General features: G+C 38.1%; 1 protein-coding gene across 24 annotated transcripts in view; it reads left to right on the top strand.

Moving 5' to 3' along the window:
- The window catches only part of LOC129008307 (membrane-spanning 4-domains subfamily A member 8-like), a 111721-nt gene that overhangs the window by 54385 nt on the left and 40344 nt on the right, over positions 1 to 16992 (top strand). For 12 of the 24 annotated variants that reach the window (XR_010127551.1, XR_008492509.2, XR_008492520.2 and 9 more), the window contains 2 exons: positions 2338 to 2458; positions 13738 to 13880. Coding sequence is in view for 1 of the 24 variants with exons in the window: in XM_054440382.2 (XP_054296357.2) it covers positions 2338 to 2457 (120 nt within the window). In the remaining 23 variants the exon portion in view is untranslated. Of the gene's footprint in view, positions 1 to 2337; positions 2459 to 2936; positions 3234 to 11816; positions 12163 to 13737; positions 13881 to 16992 lie in introns of those variants that run through there. The other 12 variants (XR_010127552.1, XR_010127549.1, XR_008492511.2 and 9 more) reach the window with 4 other exon arrangements.

The following is a 16992-nucleotide window of genomic DNA, read 5'->3' as shown; positions in this document are numbered from 1 at the left end:
TCTGGATTCAAGGATTATAACTTCATAGTCATCTCATTAGAAAAATTATTTATAAGATTAATAAAAATAACCAAAGAAATTGAAACTTAGAAAATATATGACATTATTAGATAAAAACAATAAAATTACAAAATATGCATCCAAATTAATTTTCTTGCTTTAAAATAATTGATAGCAAATATTTTTAGTGGAAATTATTATTTAACGTAATCAATTGTCTCCGGTGGCCACTCCTACTTTGTGACAATTAAATAATGTCATTAGCATTTAGGAAGATGTCTGTCCTCTTCTCTAAGTAAAATATGCCTGAAGCTCTTTTGAAAGGCATTCCAATTTCTAGAATATCATTTAAGATTCAAGAGAGACCAAATACGATCATTTTTGTCTCACTGTCTGTCAGATCTTTATTACCAATAGTCAGAAGAGCAATTTCTGCTCACCCTAATCCTCAGTCATGTTCAAATGAAAGAGTCTCATAAGAACCATTCATTATAATAAATTCATTTAGTATAATCTATTCATATTCAATCTATTCATATTGTATAATCATTAATTATACATTCATTTAGTATAATGTATTCATATGACTATATTATAATTAATATTAATAGATTATAATATATTCATTTAGTATAATCTATTAATATGATTAGTATAATCTATTAATATGATTATACTAAATGGATGTATTATAATTAGTGATTATACAATATGACTAGATATAATATGAATGGATTATATTATATACAATAATATATATTATTATACTATTATAGTTAATATAATATATAATAGTATAATATATACTATTATAGTTAATACAATATATAATACTATAATATATATAATACTATATTCATAGTATAGAATATAATATATAATGTGATTAAATTGCCTATTAGGCAGAAATCTTTCAGTCCATCATGGATAAAAAGATTTCTGTAATAGTACTTTACTCTAAAACAATTTGCTCATGTAGAGTTCAGTATAGTAGACATTGCATCATTAGGTAGACTCGTGAAAATAAACTCCTTGAAGGCTATGATTTTATTAGAAATTATTAGAATTTTATACATATAGTATATTCTATACTATGAATATAATATACATATGCTATGACTATAACATATGTATTAGTCCATTTTCACACTGCTGATAAAGACATACCCAAAACTAGGAAGAAAAATAGGTTTAATTGGACTTACAGTTCCATGTGGCTGGGGAAGGTCTCACAATCATGGCAGAGGGCAAAAAGCACTTCTTACATGGCAGTGGCAAGAAAGAATGAGGAAGAAGCAAAGCAGAAACCCCTGATAAGCCCATTAGATCTCGTGAGACTTAATCACTATCACAAGAATAGCACCGCAAAGGCCGGCCCCCATGATTCAATTACCTTCCACTGGGTCCCTCTCACAACACGTGGGAATTCTGGGAGATAAAATTCAAGTAGCGGTTTGGGTCGGGGCACAGCCAAACAATATCAATATATTTATAGTACAATAAATTTATATCATTTGTTCCAACTTGAAATGGAAGAAAATGAAAAGAAGGCCATAAATAGTCTTCTCAAATGTTGATACTAACAGAGTGAGCTAGAGAAATGCATGTGGAAAGCATTTTGGCAGTATTTACCATAAAACACCTTTTTTGAAATCCATTTTAATCATTCAAAAGATAGAAAACCTTGGATGAACCAAAATGTGTAGCAAACTTAAATACTGTATTTCCACTTAAATATTCTATAAATATTAAGTATTGTTAAGCTTCTATATAAATATAAACTTCTTGTGGCATAATTTTAATAAAAAATGAGATACACTATTTTCAACTATAACAATGTTATAGAAACACATAAATGAGAAAACAGAAATCACAATTTTGTAAGTCTGCCAGAACTAGGATGGAAGGCACCCGAGAGAGAGAGTAGAGTAAGGGAAGAAAAGGGGACTGGAACCAAGTTCTAAGCAACTCCAACATCCAATAGTACTAATTTTGCTATTTTAACTTATCCAAGTCTCATTTTCTTCTACTCTAAGGTGAGAATAATAATGCTACCTACCACAAAGGATTATTGAGTGAACTCAATGAAATAATGCATATAAAGCATTTAACACAAATTCCTAACCATCTAATAAGTACTCAACAAATGTTTGTTATTATAGTATTACCTTATATACAGGCAAAATCATCACATTGTATTAAGGTGATGGTACTAGTATTACAGATGAGTTTTCTATTTTCTAAATTTATTGCAATTTTATGTTATCTATATGTTTCTAGAAATTTCAGAAATGTGAAGATCTCTAAGGAATATAGATTTTCTTCTTTTTTATTTAGAAAAGTGGAATCATGCTTTCAATGTATTTGTGGGTATTCTCCACCTTGGAGTTGATCTTGGCAAATACAGTGACCAGATGGATAAAAAAAGCAAATCATCATGACAACAATACCACGTAATGTGAGTGTTTCATTTCTCTGACTAATTAGGAAGTAGTAGTCTGTTATGAACCCATGCTAAGGGATTAAGATTGCAGTAGAAGCTTTTTCTGCTTAATGTTTCCACAAAACACTGAACATGAGCTGAAGCAGTCTGGACTAAATTTATCTGTGTACAAATGAAGATAAACAATTCTCCTAGATACATTTTTAGGATCAAAGGGGTGTGTGTCCATATCCCCATGAGAAAATGTAGTAGGAGATGTATCATTTTCTGGCTCACGTCTATTTCATTTGAAAGATAATTGCATGGAGATCAGTCTACTAGGTCTGTGGCCTATAATTAACAAATACAGTTTAGGTCCCTGGCACCTGGGAGCCTTGGAGCAGAAGGAAGATAAAACATGTTGGGAGAAGAGAGAGAACATGTCCTACTATCAGACACTGCTGGTCTTAGGTGACACCAGCGATACACAAATAATGTATTTCTCTTCTCCAAGCATCTCCTGGAAATAGGCAAACAGCAACCTTGACATTCAAACCCATCCACAACTGCCTGAAAGTGAATCAACCTCAGATCTGATCGGAGAGAAGGAATGAAAATGAAGAATCCAAATAGTATGAGGAAGTGAGGGAAATACAAGAGAACATCGGGTCATAGCTGTGGACTAGGCTGGAACAGAAGGAGTAAACCCCTAGTTACTCTGCATTTTCCAAACCCTATCCTGGACCTTCAACATGTAAGTGATGGGTTATGTATTAAAGTAACCTGAAATAAAGGAAAACTTCTCAAATGGACATTGGCCATATGATTGGAAAAACTATCAGTTTCGAAGAGAAAGATTCAGGTAACTTAATTTAAAAGCCACCAGTGACCATGAGATCTGGTTCTCAAAGCTCCATATTCTCTGGAATAAAATGCAATCCACATGTTTTAAGGAAAGAAAATATTCTTGCTATGTAAATAATGATGAAGCCTCAGAACACCAAGGAAAAGGGGGAAATAGCTGAGTTCTAGCCCAAGAACATGGAAATAATTAATTTAGAAATCCTCATAATGACAGGAAAGTGTAAGAGTGAGGAGCTTGACAAGCCTGAAACACAGCATTGGAGGAGGTGTGTGACTAAACAATCTCAGCTGAAAAACTCAGGGGACATAATGGTATAATGACCTAAACATTGTAAGAATATGAGATTAAGACTTGGGTAAAGGGTCAGGTTTGTGATACTACAGGAAGTAGTAGCCAAGTGGTAAAGTAGCCCAAGTCATAAGAAAAGGCATACAACAATTAAAAACTGAAATCACGGTTGTAGCTAAAAGCAAAACAAACATCTACAAAACAAAAAACTATTGATGTCTATAAGCAAATTCCAGTCCCTGGGTTCCTAAGTCTTGACCCTCTTCTGCAGGACCTGAAGAGAGTTGGCCTTATGAAAGGAAAAACTCACAGAAAACAGAATGTTGGGAAATGAGAGAAGAGAGTTATCAAGAAACTTTTTAATGTTAAATTATGTTTTGTATACTGTTTACAGTTACACCATACAAATAACACTGAATAAAATACAACCTTATGTTAACTATAATGACATTAATAAATCACCTTCCATTTATTCTAAATTCTTTCATCACATAGTAAATATCAAGCATAGCACTATACTCTTAACGGTTTAATTTGATTAATTTAACTTGAAACTAAATACTCATGTATGTTCTCTTTAGATTTTTAGTGTTTATAATGCATGGCCATTCATTTCTAATCTAAAATGAAAACATCAAAAGCATATGTACCCTTTCCTGGGGGTAAAAAAAAATCCTAAATGGTGAGAATAATCCCATTAACATCCCTTCCAAAATGGCCACCCAAAATTTTGTGGTCTGACACAGACAGTCCTCACTCATCAGCTTTTCAGATTTGATTCATCTGCCCAGAGAAACTTGAAGTAGATGACTCAAGAAGAGGCTCGGGGTCTCTCAGAGTCCAAGTAGGAATTAATCTTCTTATTAAAGAATGAGCTGAAAAAGTAGAGAAGAGAATATATGGAGAAAAGGAGTATTTGTTTGTTTGTTTGTTTGTTTATTGATTTTGAGACGGGGTCTGGCTCTGTCGCCCAGGCTGGAGTGCAGTGGCGCATCTCGGCTCATTGCAAGCTCCGCCTCCCGGGTTCACGCCATTCTCCTGCCTCAGCCTCCGGAGTAGCTAGGACTACAGGCGCCTGCCACCACACCCGGCTAATTTTTTGTATTTTTAGTAGAGACGGAGTTTCACCGTGTTAGCCAGGATAGTCTTTATAACCCGACCTCGTGATCCGCCCGCTTCGGCCTCCCAAAGTGCTGGGATTACAGGTGTGAGCCACTGCACCCAGTCTGGAGTGTTTATTTTCATATGATTGCGTCCTTCCTCTGAATCCCTGCAAGTTGTGTCTCTGAATCACCTATCAGGTCTAATTCAGAAAAGGAATTTAATTGGGAAGAATTTGGAGAGTCATTTATTAGGATACTTCAATGACTTAGAATAAGACCACTCAGGATATATTAATGATCAACTTCTAACACTTAACTTACCTCAGGTTCATTGGCACAAGGAGATTCTTTCTTACATATTAAAGAACAGAATCATCATAACCTCAGTCCAGGATTAAAAAGTTTCATGGTGAATGAATCATCATTTTGTTCATGACCTCAGGCCAGGATGAAAAGGTTTAATGGTGAATAAATGGTCATTTTGCTCAAGTGACTTTCTAGAAAACATACAGTGAAGTTTGTCCCAAAGTTTCTTTCCCCTATTCTATAATTAAAAATTAGAATACATGGCCGGGCATGGTGGCTCATGCCTGCAATCCCAACACTTTGGGAGGCTGAGGAAAGTGGATCACGAGGTCAGGAGATTGAGACCATCCTGGCTAACACGGTGAAACCCTGTCTCTACTAAAAATACAAAAAATTAGCCGGGCGTGGTGACGGGCACCTGTAGTCCCAGCTGCTCGGGAGGTTGAGGCAGGAGAATGGCGTGAACCCAGGAGGCGGAGCTTGCAGTGAGCCGAGATCGGGCCACTGCACTACAGCCTGGGTGACAGAGCAAGACTCCATCTCAAAAAAAAAAAATTAGAATATGTAACTCTGGTTATATTTTCTGTTTGGAGATACTGAGCATTCTCATTCTGGATCTGGTTGTCTTGAGTTAAGGAATTATTTCACCCAAGAAAACTTCCAGGAGTGGTGACAGATTCTCCAAAGTAGGCATAATAAGCAAGATGGATGCCAGGAGGAAGCATAGGTTGATAGGGTAATATTTTAAATGCTGACTCAAGGAAATCATTATTTCATTACTAAGAGTAAAATTAGCATGAAGTATAAGCACCCCCATAGCCTAGATAGTCTTCTCTAGATCAATAATAGTTCTAAACATACTGTACTCTAACCACATTATTTCTGAGTAATTTCTCCTCAATGAACACTTGAAATTTGTATAACCTGCCAGTAGCGAGAAGGCAGGTTATTCATATTCTTATAAAGTTGAGACTGCATAAACTAATGCCCACTAGGTTAACACGAAATGTTTTAACAACAGCTCAGCCTTCAGTTTTCTAGAAGGTCCAGTTTCCAAAAATTATAGCATTCCTTATGCCTGATGTCTTAGATACAAATAATGATACTGTATAGTTTTTTCACAGTATGAATTTTATGAAACATTTTACTGAGATTATCTCATTAGATCTGTTAAATCTCTACCCTATTTTTATTTCCTTTATCTCTACACTTGACTCTCAAATATCTCCCTCATGAGGAACCATTCCTTTGTATTTAATATAAATGGTTTTTTAAAACCACTTTTTAATTTTAAGCTACTTTATATGATTAATACATAAAAATTTATACATATGTAATGCATAGATCTCAGTGAGCTTGGGGATAGGTATACACCTATGAAACTATCACCACCATCAAGGCCATAAACACATTTATCACGTCCCAAAGTTTCTTCCCACACCCTTTATTATTACTGCTTTTTACTTTTTCTTTGGGTATTAACATTTAACACACCGCTACCCCCTTAGCAATTTTAAGCACACAATACAGTTTTATTCACCATAGGCACTATGCTATAGAGTAGATCTCCAGAGCTTAGTTATTTTGCATAACTAAAATGTTGTGACTTTTAACCATCATCTTCCCATTTATCCCTCCCACAAGCCACTGACAGCTACTATTCCACTCTCTGCTTTTAAGAGTTTGGCGATTTTAGGCTATTATTTAAAAGAAAAATACAACAGATGCTGGTGAGGTTGAGGAGAAAAGGGAACACTTCTACACCGTTGGTGAGAATGTAAATTAGTTCAGCCACTGTGCAAAGCAGTTTGGAGATTTCTCAAAGAACTTTAAACAGAACTACCATTCAACTCAGCAATCCCATTACTGAGTATATATCCAAAAGAAAATAAATCATTCCACCAAAAAGATGTATGCATTCACAAGTTCCATCACAGCACTATTCACAATAGCAAAGACGTGAAATCAATCCAAGTGCCCATTAATGGTGGATTGCATAAAGAAAACGTAATATATATACCATGGAATACTACACAGGCATAAAAGAGGGTGAAATCATGTCCTTTGCAGCAACATGGATGCAGCTGGAGACCATTATCCTAGGCAAATTAGCACAGAAACAGAAAACCAAATGCTGCATGTTCTCACTTGTAAGTGGGAGTTAAACATTGTGCATACATGGACATAAAGATTGCAACAATAGACACTAAGACTATCAAAAGGGAGAGGAAGAAAGGGGGAAAGGGTTGGAAAACTAACTATTGGGTACAATGCTCACTACCTGGGTGATGGACTCAATCATACCCCAAACCTCAGCATCACGCAATATACCCATGTTTCAAACCTGCGTGTGTACCCCTGAATCTAAAATAAAATTTGAAATTATAAAAAATAAAATTATATAACTTAAAAAAATATTGCTGAGGAGCGCCTCTGCCCAGCCGCCCTGTCTGGGAGGTGAGGAGCGCCTCTGCCCGGCCGCCCTGTCTGGGAGGTGTACCCAACAGCTCCGAAGAGACAGCGACCATCGGGAGCGGGCCATGAGGATGATGGCGGTTTTGTTGAAAAGAAGGGGGGGAAGTGTGGGGAAAGGAAGGAGAGATCAGATTGTTGCTGTGTCTGTGTAGAAAGAGGTGGGCATAGGAGACTCCATTTTGTTCTGACTAGGAGACATTCTTCTGCCTTGGGATGCTGTTGATCTATGGCCTTTCCCCCAGCCCTGTGCTCTCTGAAACATGTGCTGTGTCAACTCAGGGTTAAATGGATTAAGGGCGGTGCAAGACGTGCTTTGTTAAACAGATGCTTGAAGGCAGCATGCTCTTTAAGAGTCATCACCACTCCCTAATCTCAAGTACCCAGGGGCACAAACACTGCAGAAGGCCGCAGGGTCCTCTGCCTAGGAAAACCAGAGACCTTTGTTCATGTGTTTATCTTCTGACCTTCTCTCCACTATTATCCTATGACCCTGCCATATCCCCCTCTCCGAGAAACACCCAAGAATGAGCAATAAATACTTCATAAATAAAAATAAAATAAAATAAATACAAAAATTAAAAAAAATATATTGCTGAGATGGAAAAATAAATAAATAAAATGGAAAAAATTTTAAGAGTTTAGATTCCACATAGTGAGATCATACAGTACAGGTATTTGTCTTTCTGTGTCTGGCTTATTTCACTTAAGATAATATCCTCCAGATCCATTCATGTTCTCACAAATGAAAGGATTTCTTTCTTTTCTAAGGCCAAATTACACCCACACACACACACACACACACACACCACAATTTATTCACTCATCCATTGGTAACATTTAGCTTGTTTCCATATCTGACTATTACGAATAATGCTGCAATGAAAATGGAAGTGCCAAATTTCAAATCCCTTGGCTATATATCCAAAAGTGAGATTGTTTGATCATACGTCAGTTCTATTTTTAACTTTTCTAGGGACCTCCATATTGTTTTCCATAACAGCTATACTAATTTACATTCTCACCAACAGTGTGTAAGTGTTCCCTATTCACCACATCCTCACCAGCACTTGTTATCTTTTGATTTTTAATAATAGTCATCCTAACAAATGTAAGATGCTATCTCACTATGGTCTTGATGTACATTTCCCTGATTATTAGTGATGTTAAGCACATTTTCATATACTTCTTGGCCATTTCTATGACCTCTTTTAAGAAATGCCTATTTAGAAAGTCATGGAATAAACTTGTGTCCATCAATAAATGACTGGATTTTTAAAATGTGGTGTGTATATACATACTGTGGAATACTACTTTGCTGTGGAAAAGAATTAAATCATGTCTTTTCAGCAACATGAATGAAACTGCGGCCATTATCCTAAATGAAATGACTCAGAAACAGAAAGTCAAAAACCACACATTCTCATTTATAAGTGGGAGCAAAAGCCGGGCGCGATGGCTCACGCCTGTAATCCCAGCACTTTGGGAGGCCGAGGGGAGCGGGCGGATCACGAGGTCAGGAGATCAAAACCATCCTGGCTAACACGGTGAAACCCCGCCTCTACTAAAAATACAAAAAAAAATTAGCCGGGCGTAGCGGCGTGCGCCTGTAGTCCCAGCTACTCGGGACTCTGAGGCAGGAGAATGGCGTGAACCCGGGAGGCGGAGCTTGCAGTGAGCAGAGATTGCGCCACTGCACTCCAGCCTGGGGGACAGAGCCAGACTCCGTCTCAAAAAAAAAAAAAAAAAAAAGTGGGAGCAAAAAAGTTGTTACACACGGACATACAAGGTAGAATAATACACACTGGAGACTCCAAAAGGTGAGAGTGTGGGAGGGAGTTGAGGAATGAAATACTACCTATTGGGTACAGTGCACACTATTTGGGTGATGAGTACACTAAAAGCCTGGGTCCGGACTTCACCACCATACAATATGTTCATGCAACAGAACTGCACCTGTACCCCATAAATCTATTTTTTAAAATTGCCCATTTTTAAATTTGGCTGCTTTATTTTTTTTTTAGCTATTCAGTTGTATGTGTCCTTTGTATATTTTGGATATTAAATCCCTTATCAGATATATGGTTTGCAAATATTTTCTCTCATTCCATAGGTTGCTTTTTCATTGTTTTTCTTACTGTGTGGAAGCTTTTTAGTTTGATGTAGTCCCACTTGTTTATTTTTGCTTTGTTGCCTATGCTTTACAGGTCATATCTAAAAGACATCATTGCAAAGACAAATGTCAAGGAGCTTTCTCTCTGTGTTTTCTTCTAGGAGTCTTAGGGTTTAAGATTTTAAAATAAATTACTTTATTCATTTTTACTTCATTTCTGTGTTTGGTGTAAAATAAGTCTCCAATTCATCCTTTTCCATGTTAATATCCAGTTTTACTAACACCATTTATTGAAGAGACTACCCTTTCCCCATTATGTAGTCTTTCTGCCTTTGCTGAAAATTAGCTGGCCATCTATGCATGGGTTTATTTCTGTTCTCTCTATTCTGTTCCATTAGTCTCTATATCTGTTTTTATGTCAGTACCACTCTGCTTTCTTTACTATAGCTTTGTAATATAGTTTGAAATCAGGAAGTGTGATGCCTCCAGCTTTGTTCTTGCTCAAGATTGCTATGGCTATTCAGAGTCTTTTGTGAGTCCATACAAATTTTAAGATTGTTTTTTCTATTTCTGTGAAGTATACTGCTTTTGATAGAATAGACATTTTAACAATATTAGTTCTTCCAATCTATGAACATGGGATATCTTTCCATTTATTTGTGTCTACTTTAATTTCTTTCATCAACATTTTATAGTTTTCAGTGTACAGCTTTTGCATTTCCTTGGTTAAATGTATGCCAGTGTTTTCACAATTTTTCTCTGTTAAACATCATTTTGTGTGTGTTTATTGGTTTCCTGGTTTTGTTGAATTGTCTCTGTGTTCTCTTGCAGCTCACTGATGTTCTTTAAGATGATTATTTTGAATTCTTTGTCATGCAGTTCATAGATATCCAATTTTAAAGGTCAACCACAAGAGCTTCACTTGGTTCTTTTGGTGGTGTCCTGTTTCCTTGATACTTTGTATTCCTCAAAGCTTTGCATTACTGTCTTCACATTGAAGAAGCAGTCAGTGTTTCTAATCTTTACTGGTTTTCTTCAGTAGAGAAAGACCTTCACAGTGAGCCCAGCCAGAGATTCTGAGGGCCTCATGTACTTTTTCTATAATGTGCACACTCTATTTCTCTTGTTCCTTCTTAGTGGGCAAGTCTCAGGATTGTGTGCCTTCTTTCAATCCAAAGTCAGGCCTGATGCTGACAGCCTGCCATTTATTTTCCCTAAGGCAATGTCCTGAAGTTTTAAAGGTTGTGCATCTTTTTTTTTTTTTTTTTGAGATAGAGTCTCACTCTGTCACCCAGACTGGAGTGCAGTGGTGCGATCTCGGCTCACTGCAACCTCTGCCTCCCAGGTTCAAGCGATTCTCCTGCCTCAGCCTCCCAAGTAGCTAGGGCTACAGGCACATGCCACCATGCCCGGCTAATTTTTTTGTATTTTTAGTAGAGATAGGGTTTCACCATGTTAGCCAGGATGGTCTCCGTCTCCTGACCTCAGGTGATCCGCCCTCCTAGGCTCCCAAAGTGCTGGGATTACAGGCATGAGCCACCACGCCCTGCCTCATCTTCTTTCAAAGCAGCAGTGTCAAGCCGGTTGCTAAGATCCACAGCTGCTGTTGAGATCCAAGTGCTGTCTGTGGGAGCTCATTCTGAGCTGTGCATGGGAATGTGTGGGGTACTATTCAAGGTGGGGTTCCCAGGGTGCTAGGAGAATGTGTTGGCTATTTGGGAAGCCCTCAGACAAGTCATTCTTGAGGGTTTATGGGCAGGCCTCTTGGTGGAGTTCAAGAGCTGGTTATCGCAGTGGAATATGTTTGTAATTGCAGTGGAATATGTTTGTAAAACATCTTTGGTTTTCAAAGTTCTGCAGCATGAGCATATGAGGTACCTGAGCAGGTATCATCTCCACTCTACAAAAGAATAAACTGAGGACCAAAGGAGTTAAGTGCAGTGCTGTACCCACCACATCTTGCAGAGGATTCTAAGTGGCAAGGAGCTGCTGACAATGATGCTGCTTCTAAGCGGGGGTGTGTCTGGGATTAGCAGTGGGGCCACCACGTGATCAATCCGCCGACAGATCAAGCACAGCCTCTTCCCCCTGGGTGTGCCAGGCCCAAGGACAGAGGATGATGCTCACACAGCCAGGAAAGAGCGGCATCGTTGTCAGCCCCTACCTCACCCTCGTCTTGGGAGCCTGCAGGCTCTGCGGTGCCACGGGAGCCCCACCGCGCCTCACGTATCCGCGCGAGTCTCTCGCACAGCCGCGCTCTTGGGCGTTAGAACCCCGCGAGGGGGGATGAAGGACGCCACCGAGGAAGCAGCCCCCACCGGGCTCCCGAGGCTGCCAGGCCCCCAGCTGAGGGCGCTGCCTGCAGAACCACGTCCCCCTGTCCCTGTGCTAAGAGGGTAACGCGAGTGCCCGAAGCCCTGGCCTGGTTACCATTCGCGACTCCCTCGTCCTGGGTTCTCCCATTGCCAGGAATGTTTTACTAGTAACCGTGGTATAGTTGAGACGATCCACTCTTGTCCTACGCATTTCGGCACAATACAGGCGTCTAGGAGGCTTACCTGGCATTGCCTGAGAGAATCTTCCATCCATTTAAGTAAGTAAACACCAGCGGGCGTGTTGGCCTTGTGAGTTGTGGCACCGTGAAAAACCAAGGCCTGCAGTTCTCAGCATATGCCCAATTTGAGCTCCTGTTTGAAACCACTGTTGGTTTTCCCTTCTCTAATGGTTCAGATGGCCATAAGATATCCTCTTGAGCCTGAGTGTCAGTTATTTTATAAGATCTCTGTTTATCACCTTGAGATGTTCTGCAGGGTCCCTAAAGTGAATTTCGTGTATTCACATAGCCTAGATTTTAAGTCGTTGCATTCCAGACTTACCATTCAAATTTGGAGTTTCAGCTTGCTCTTTAGGACGGTAGTAATAAAACTACAATCATGGCTACATTTATTGCACAGTGTTACATACTAGACACTTTTCTAAATTATCTATTAATACTAATTTTATGAATGCCATGAGCTCATATACTAAGACCTCAAATAGCATGAAATGAAATCCAGACAGTTTAGTTGTTTGCAAACTGCAGGAACACACAGAAACTTTGCTGTACTTATACATTTATTTGACAGTCACTGAGCTCCAAAAAAAAAAAAAAAAAGTACCATGCACAGTGCTTAGAATCTACAGTTACAAACACGAATATGACAAAAACATACAAAAAATATGACTTATTGGTGGAACTGAAACTGATCAGAAATGGCAGGAGTATGGTTTGAGAAATTAGCCTGGAAAGGAAGCTAGAGGGCACATCGTGAAAGCCTCTTGTATGTTTGCAGACTATTCTAAAGTCAGTAGGGAGCCTCTTAAATGATATGATGATATATGAAGAATTGCTGTGGCTGAGATGTGGGGAATAGGCTGAAGGAGCAATGAAATGAATAATTAATGTTAGAGGACAGACAATCGAATAAGAAATCTTCATAATACTCCAAGCAAAAAATGAGATCCTTGCGAACTCAGCTAGTGATCTTTGTCTACCATTTCTGTCTCTACACCCACCCCTCAATACAGTAACAGATTTGGATTTGGAGTTTTCCATGTTTTAATGGGTTGGTTGATTTGGTTCAGCTGGGTTGGACTGGCTTTGGGGAAGACTAAAGGGGAGGAAGTTGGAAGGGAGCAGTGAGGTATTCAAGTTTAACGATACTTCAGTTGGATTTCTGGGCACCATTTTAATTCCACTGAGGAACAGAAGTTTAAATTAGGAATGGGACAAAAGCCAAGTGCAGGATATGGAAAGCTCATGGAGAAGGTTAGAGGAGAGCTCCAATGCAGTGAGCATGTGGGAACCCAACAGACTCATTCCTAAGATATAAGACTTATGTCAGTGAAAGTAATCTAAAACGACATGGTTAGAGGTGACATCAGTGAAAATGGCACAGTGGGGAACACCAAGCAATTAATAAACTGGAAAAACCTTTCAGAAGCAACATTCTCACAACTCTGAAAACTAACCAAAACTAGCGGCAACCAAGAAATGCTTGATCAAGAAAACACAAGGAAATGTTGGAAACAGATTTTTGTGACATTTTAATTTATCCTAGTCTCATTTCCCACTCCCCAGCTCGTCAGTGCCCTTGAATAAAACAGCCTTCATTCTCTATATGTATAGGTACCCAGTAACAGAGGGAGCAAAGCAAATCTTGTCCTCAAAGAACTGCAGCTGCTTGTTAGATCTACCTGGTGGTTCCATAGAGAAACTCCTCAGAGAACCTGCCTTTACCTCGCCTAAAATAGAACTATCCCGGAGCTCAGGTAAGCGGTGGCATTTGTCAAAAACATGTAAAGGAAAAACCATAATAGTCATTGATTTCTGAGGCAAGGAATAATGGTTGGGACAAATAATAGACTAACTGAAAAGTTTGGGAGAAAAGGCCAGGGAATTAGATGCTTTGAGTAACAAACTCCCACATATTTCTGATAATCTAGAAGGCCACAGACATGCCATGGGCTAGACAGATGCTCAGAAAAGACCTGAAAACATCCTAAGGTCTCACCTTCGGATAATGTTCAGACTCTGCACAAGTAGGAAGTAAAGGATAAGCAGAGTGGTCTTTAATGCATTTTGAGTTGATTTTTGTATATGGTGTGAGAAAAGGGTCCAATTTCATTATTCTGCATGTGGATACCAGTTGTCTCAACACCATTTATTGAAGAGGCTGTCCTTTCTCCATTGTGTGCTCTTGGCATCTTTGCCAAAAATCTGTTGACCGTAAATGTGCAAGTTTATTTCTGAGTTCTTCAGTCTGTTCCATTGGTCACTCTGTCTGTTTTCATGGCAATACCATGTTGTTTTGATTATTATAGCTTTGTAATATATTTCAAGATTATGTAGTGTGATGACTTCAGCTTTGTTCGTTTTGCTCAAGATTGCTTTGGCTAGTTGGGGTCTTTTGTGATTCCATACAAATTTCAGATTTTTTCTCTATTTCTGTGAGAAATAGATTGAATTTTGATAGAGACTGCATTGAATCCATAGACTGATTTGGGTAGTATGGATATTTCAACAATATTAACTCATCCAATCCATGAACATGAAATAGCTTTTCATTTATTTGTGTTTTCTTCCATTCCTTTTATCGATGGTTTGTAGTTTTCAGTATATAAATCATTTAACTCTTTGGTTAAATTCGTTTCTACATATTTTTTATAGTACTGTAACTGGGTTTGTTTCCTTAATTTATTTTTTGGATAGTTCATTGTTAGTACAAAGAAACCCTTCTGATTCTTGCATGTTGATTTTTTTTTCTTTTTTTTCTTTTTTCTTTTTTTTTTTTTTTTTTGAGATGGAGTCTTGTTCTGTCACCCCAGGCTAGAATGCAGTGGCATGATCTTGGCTCACTGCAACCTCCACCTCCCAAGTTCAAGTGATCCTTAGGCCTCAGCCTCTTGAGTAGCTGTGATTACAGATGTGTGCCACCATGCCCAGCTAGTTTTCGTATTTTTAGTAGAGACAAGGTTTCACCATGTTGGCCAGGCTGGTCTTGAACTCCTGACCTCAAGTGATCCACCTGCCTTGGCCTCCCAAAGTGCTGGGATTATAGACATGAGCCACCACATCCAGCCGCATGTTGGTTTTTAACCTTGAAACCTTCCTGAATTTGCTTATTAGTTCTAATAGTTTTTTGGTGGAATCTATTGGATTTTCTATATATAGGATCATGTCGTCATGTCTATGGGGTTTTCTATACATAGGATTCATTTCCTATCTGGATGCCAATGTGTCCAGGAAGTGGAACATGGAGTCAAGCAAGATTATTCTGTAGACTTGAGATTTAACATTCTTTACCCAGTTGAGTTTTTCCTTGTTGCTATTTCTCCCTTTTAGAATGAAAATGTCTATCCTATGCCTGTCACACTATTGTATTTTGGAAGCACAAAGCTTATTCACTTCACAGGCCCACAGCTGGAGGGAAATTTATCTCAGGATGAATCGTGCCTTGAATCTCATGCGTATATCTGATTTAGATGATACTCTTGACTTTGGACTTTTGAGCTGTTGCTGGAACAAGTTAAGACTGGTTCTCTAGGGATAGAATGACTGCATTTTGTATGTGAGGACATATGTTTTGGGGGGCTATGGGATAAATGCTATGGTTTGAAGATTTGTCCCCTCCCAAATCATGTTGAAATTTAGTTGCCGTTTTATCAATATTAAGAGGCAAGACCTTTAAGAGTGATTCATCCATGATGTCCCTGCTCTCATGAATGGATTAATGCCTTTATCACTGGAGTGGGTTTGTTATTGAGGGAATAGGTTCATTATAAAAGGAAGAGTTTGGTCCTCTTTTGCCTCTCTATCTCTCACCATCTCTTTGCCTTTCCACCATGGGATGACAACAGTAAGACCCTTGCCAGATGCCAACTCCTCAATCTTAGACTTCCCAGCTTCCAAAACTTTGAGCCAATAAATTACACAGTCTGTGGTATTCTATTACAGCACAAAATGGACAAATACAACTTGACAGGAGCCTAATATATGATGTATCCTGGAGAATGTTCCATGAGTACTTGAGAAGAATGTGTATTCTGCTGCTATTAGAAGAAATGTTCTTTATTTGTATATTAGGTCTATTAGGTCTACCGTGTAGTTCAAGTCCAGGATTTTCTTAACAATTTTCTGTCTGGATGATCTGTCCATTGCTGAAAGTGGGATATTGAAGTTGCCTACTATTACTGAATTGCAGTTTATTGCTCCCTTCATATCTATTAATATTATATATTTGCACACATTTATGTGGTGTTCCAATGTTGGGATTGGAACACCCAATTTACAATTGGGTAAATTACAATTATGTAATTTACAATTACATAATAATTGTAAATATATATTTACAATTGTTATGTCCTTTTGATGAATTGACCCCTTTATCATTATATAATTACTTTATTTGTCTCTTTTTATGTTTTTTTACTTAAAGTCTATCTTGACACATATAAGATAGCTACCCATGCTCTGGTCTCCCTTTGTATGGAATATCTTTTTCCATCCCTTCACTTTTAGTCTAAGAGTGTCTTTAAAGGTGAAGTGAGTCTCTTATAGGTTCCATAGAGTTGGGTCTTATTTGTTTATTCATTCAACCACTCTGTCTTTTGATTGGAGAATTTAATCTATTTACATTTAAGGTAATGTTTGACAAGTGAAGAGTTAGTATTGCCATTTTGGTATTTGTTTACTGACTGTTTTGTAGTTCCTTTGTTCTTCCAATCTTGCTGGCTTCCTTTGTGATTTGTTGAATTTTTGTAGTGATATGCTTTGATTTTTTTTTATCTTTTTCATATCTGCTATAGGCTTTCTTTTTTTTGTTTTGGTTTTTTAGTGTTTTTTTTATACTTTAGGTTCTAGGGTACATGTGCACAACGTGCA

Source organism: Pongo pygmaeus, chromosome 9 (assembly GCF_028885625.2).
Source record: "Pongo pygmaeus isolate AG05252 chromosome 9, NHGRI_mPonPyg2-v2.0_pri, whole genome shotgun sequence".
Lineage (NCBI taxonomy): Eukaryota > Metazoa > Chordata > Mammalia > Primates > Hominidae > Pongo > Pongo pygmaeus.
This window is presented reverse-complemented; position numbering and strand designations above follow the sequence as displayed.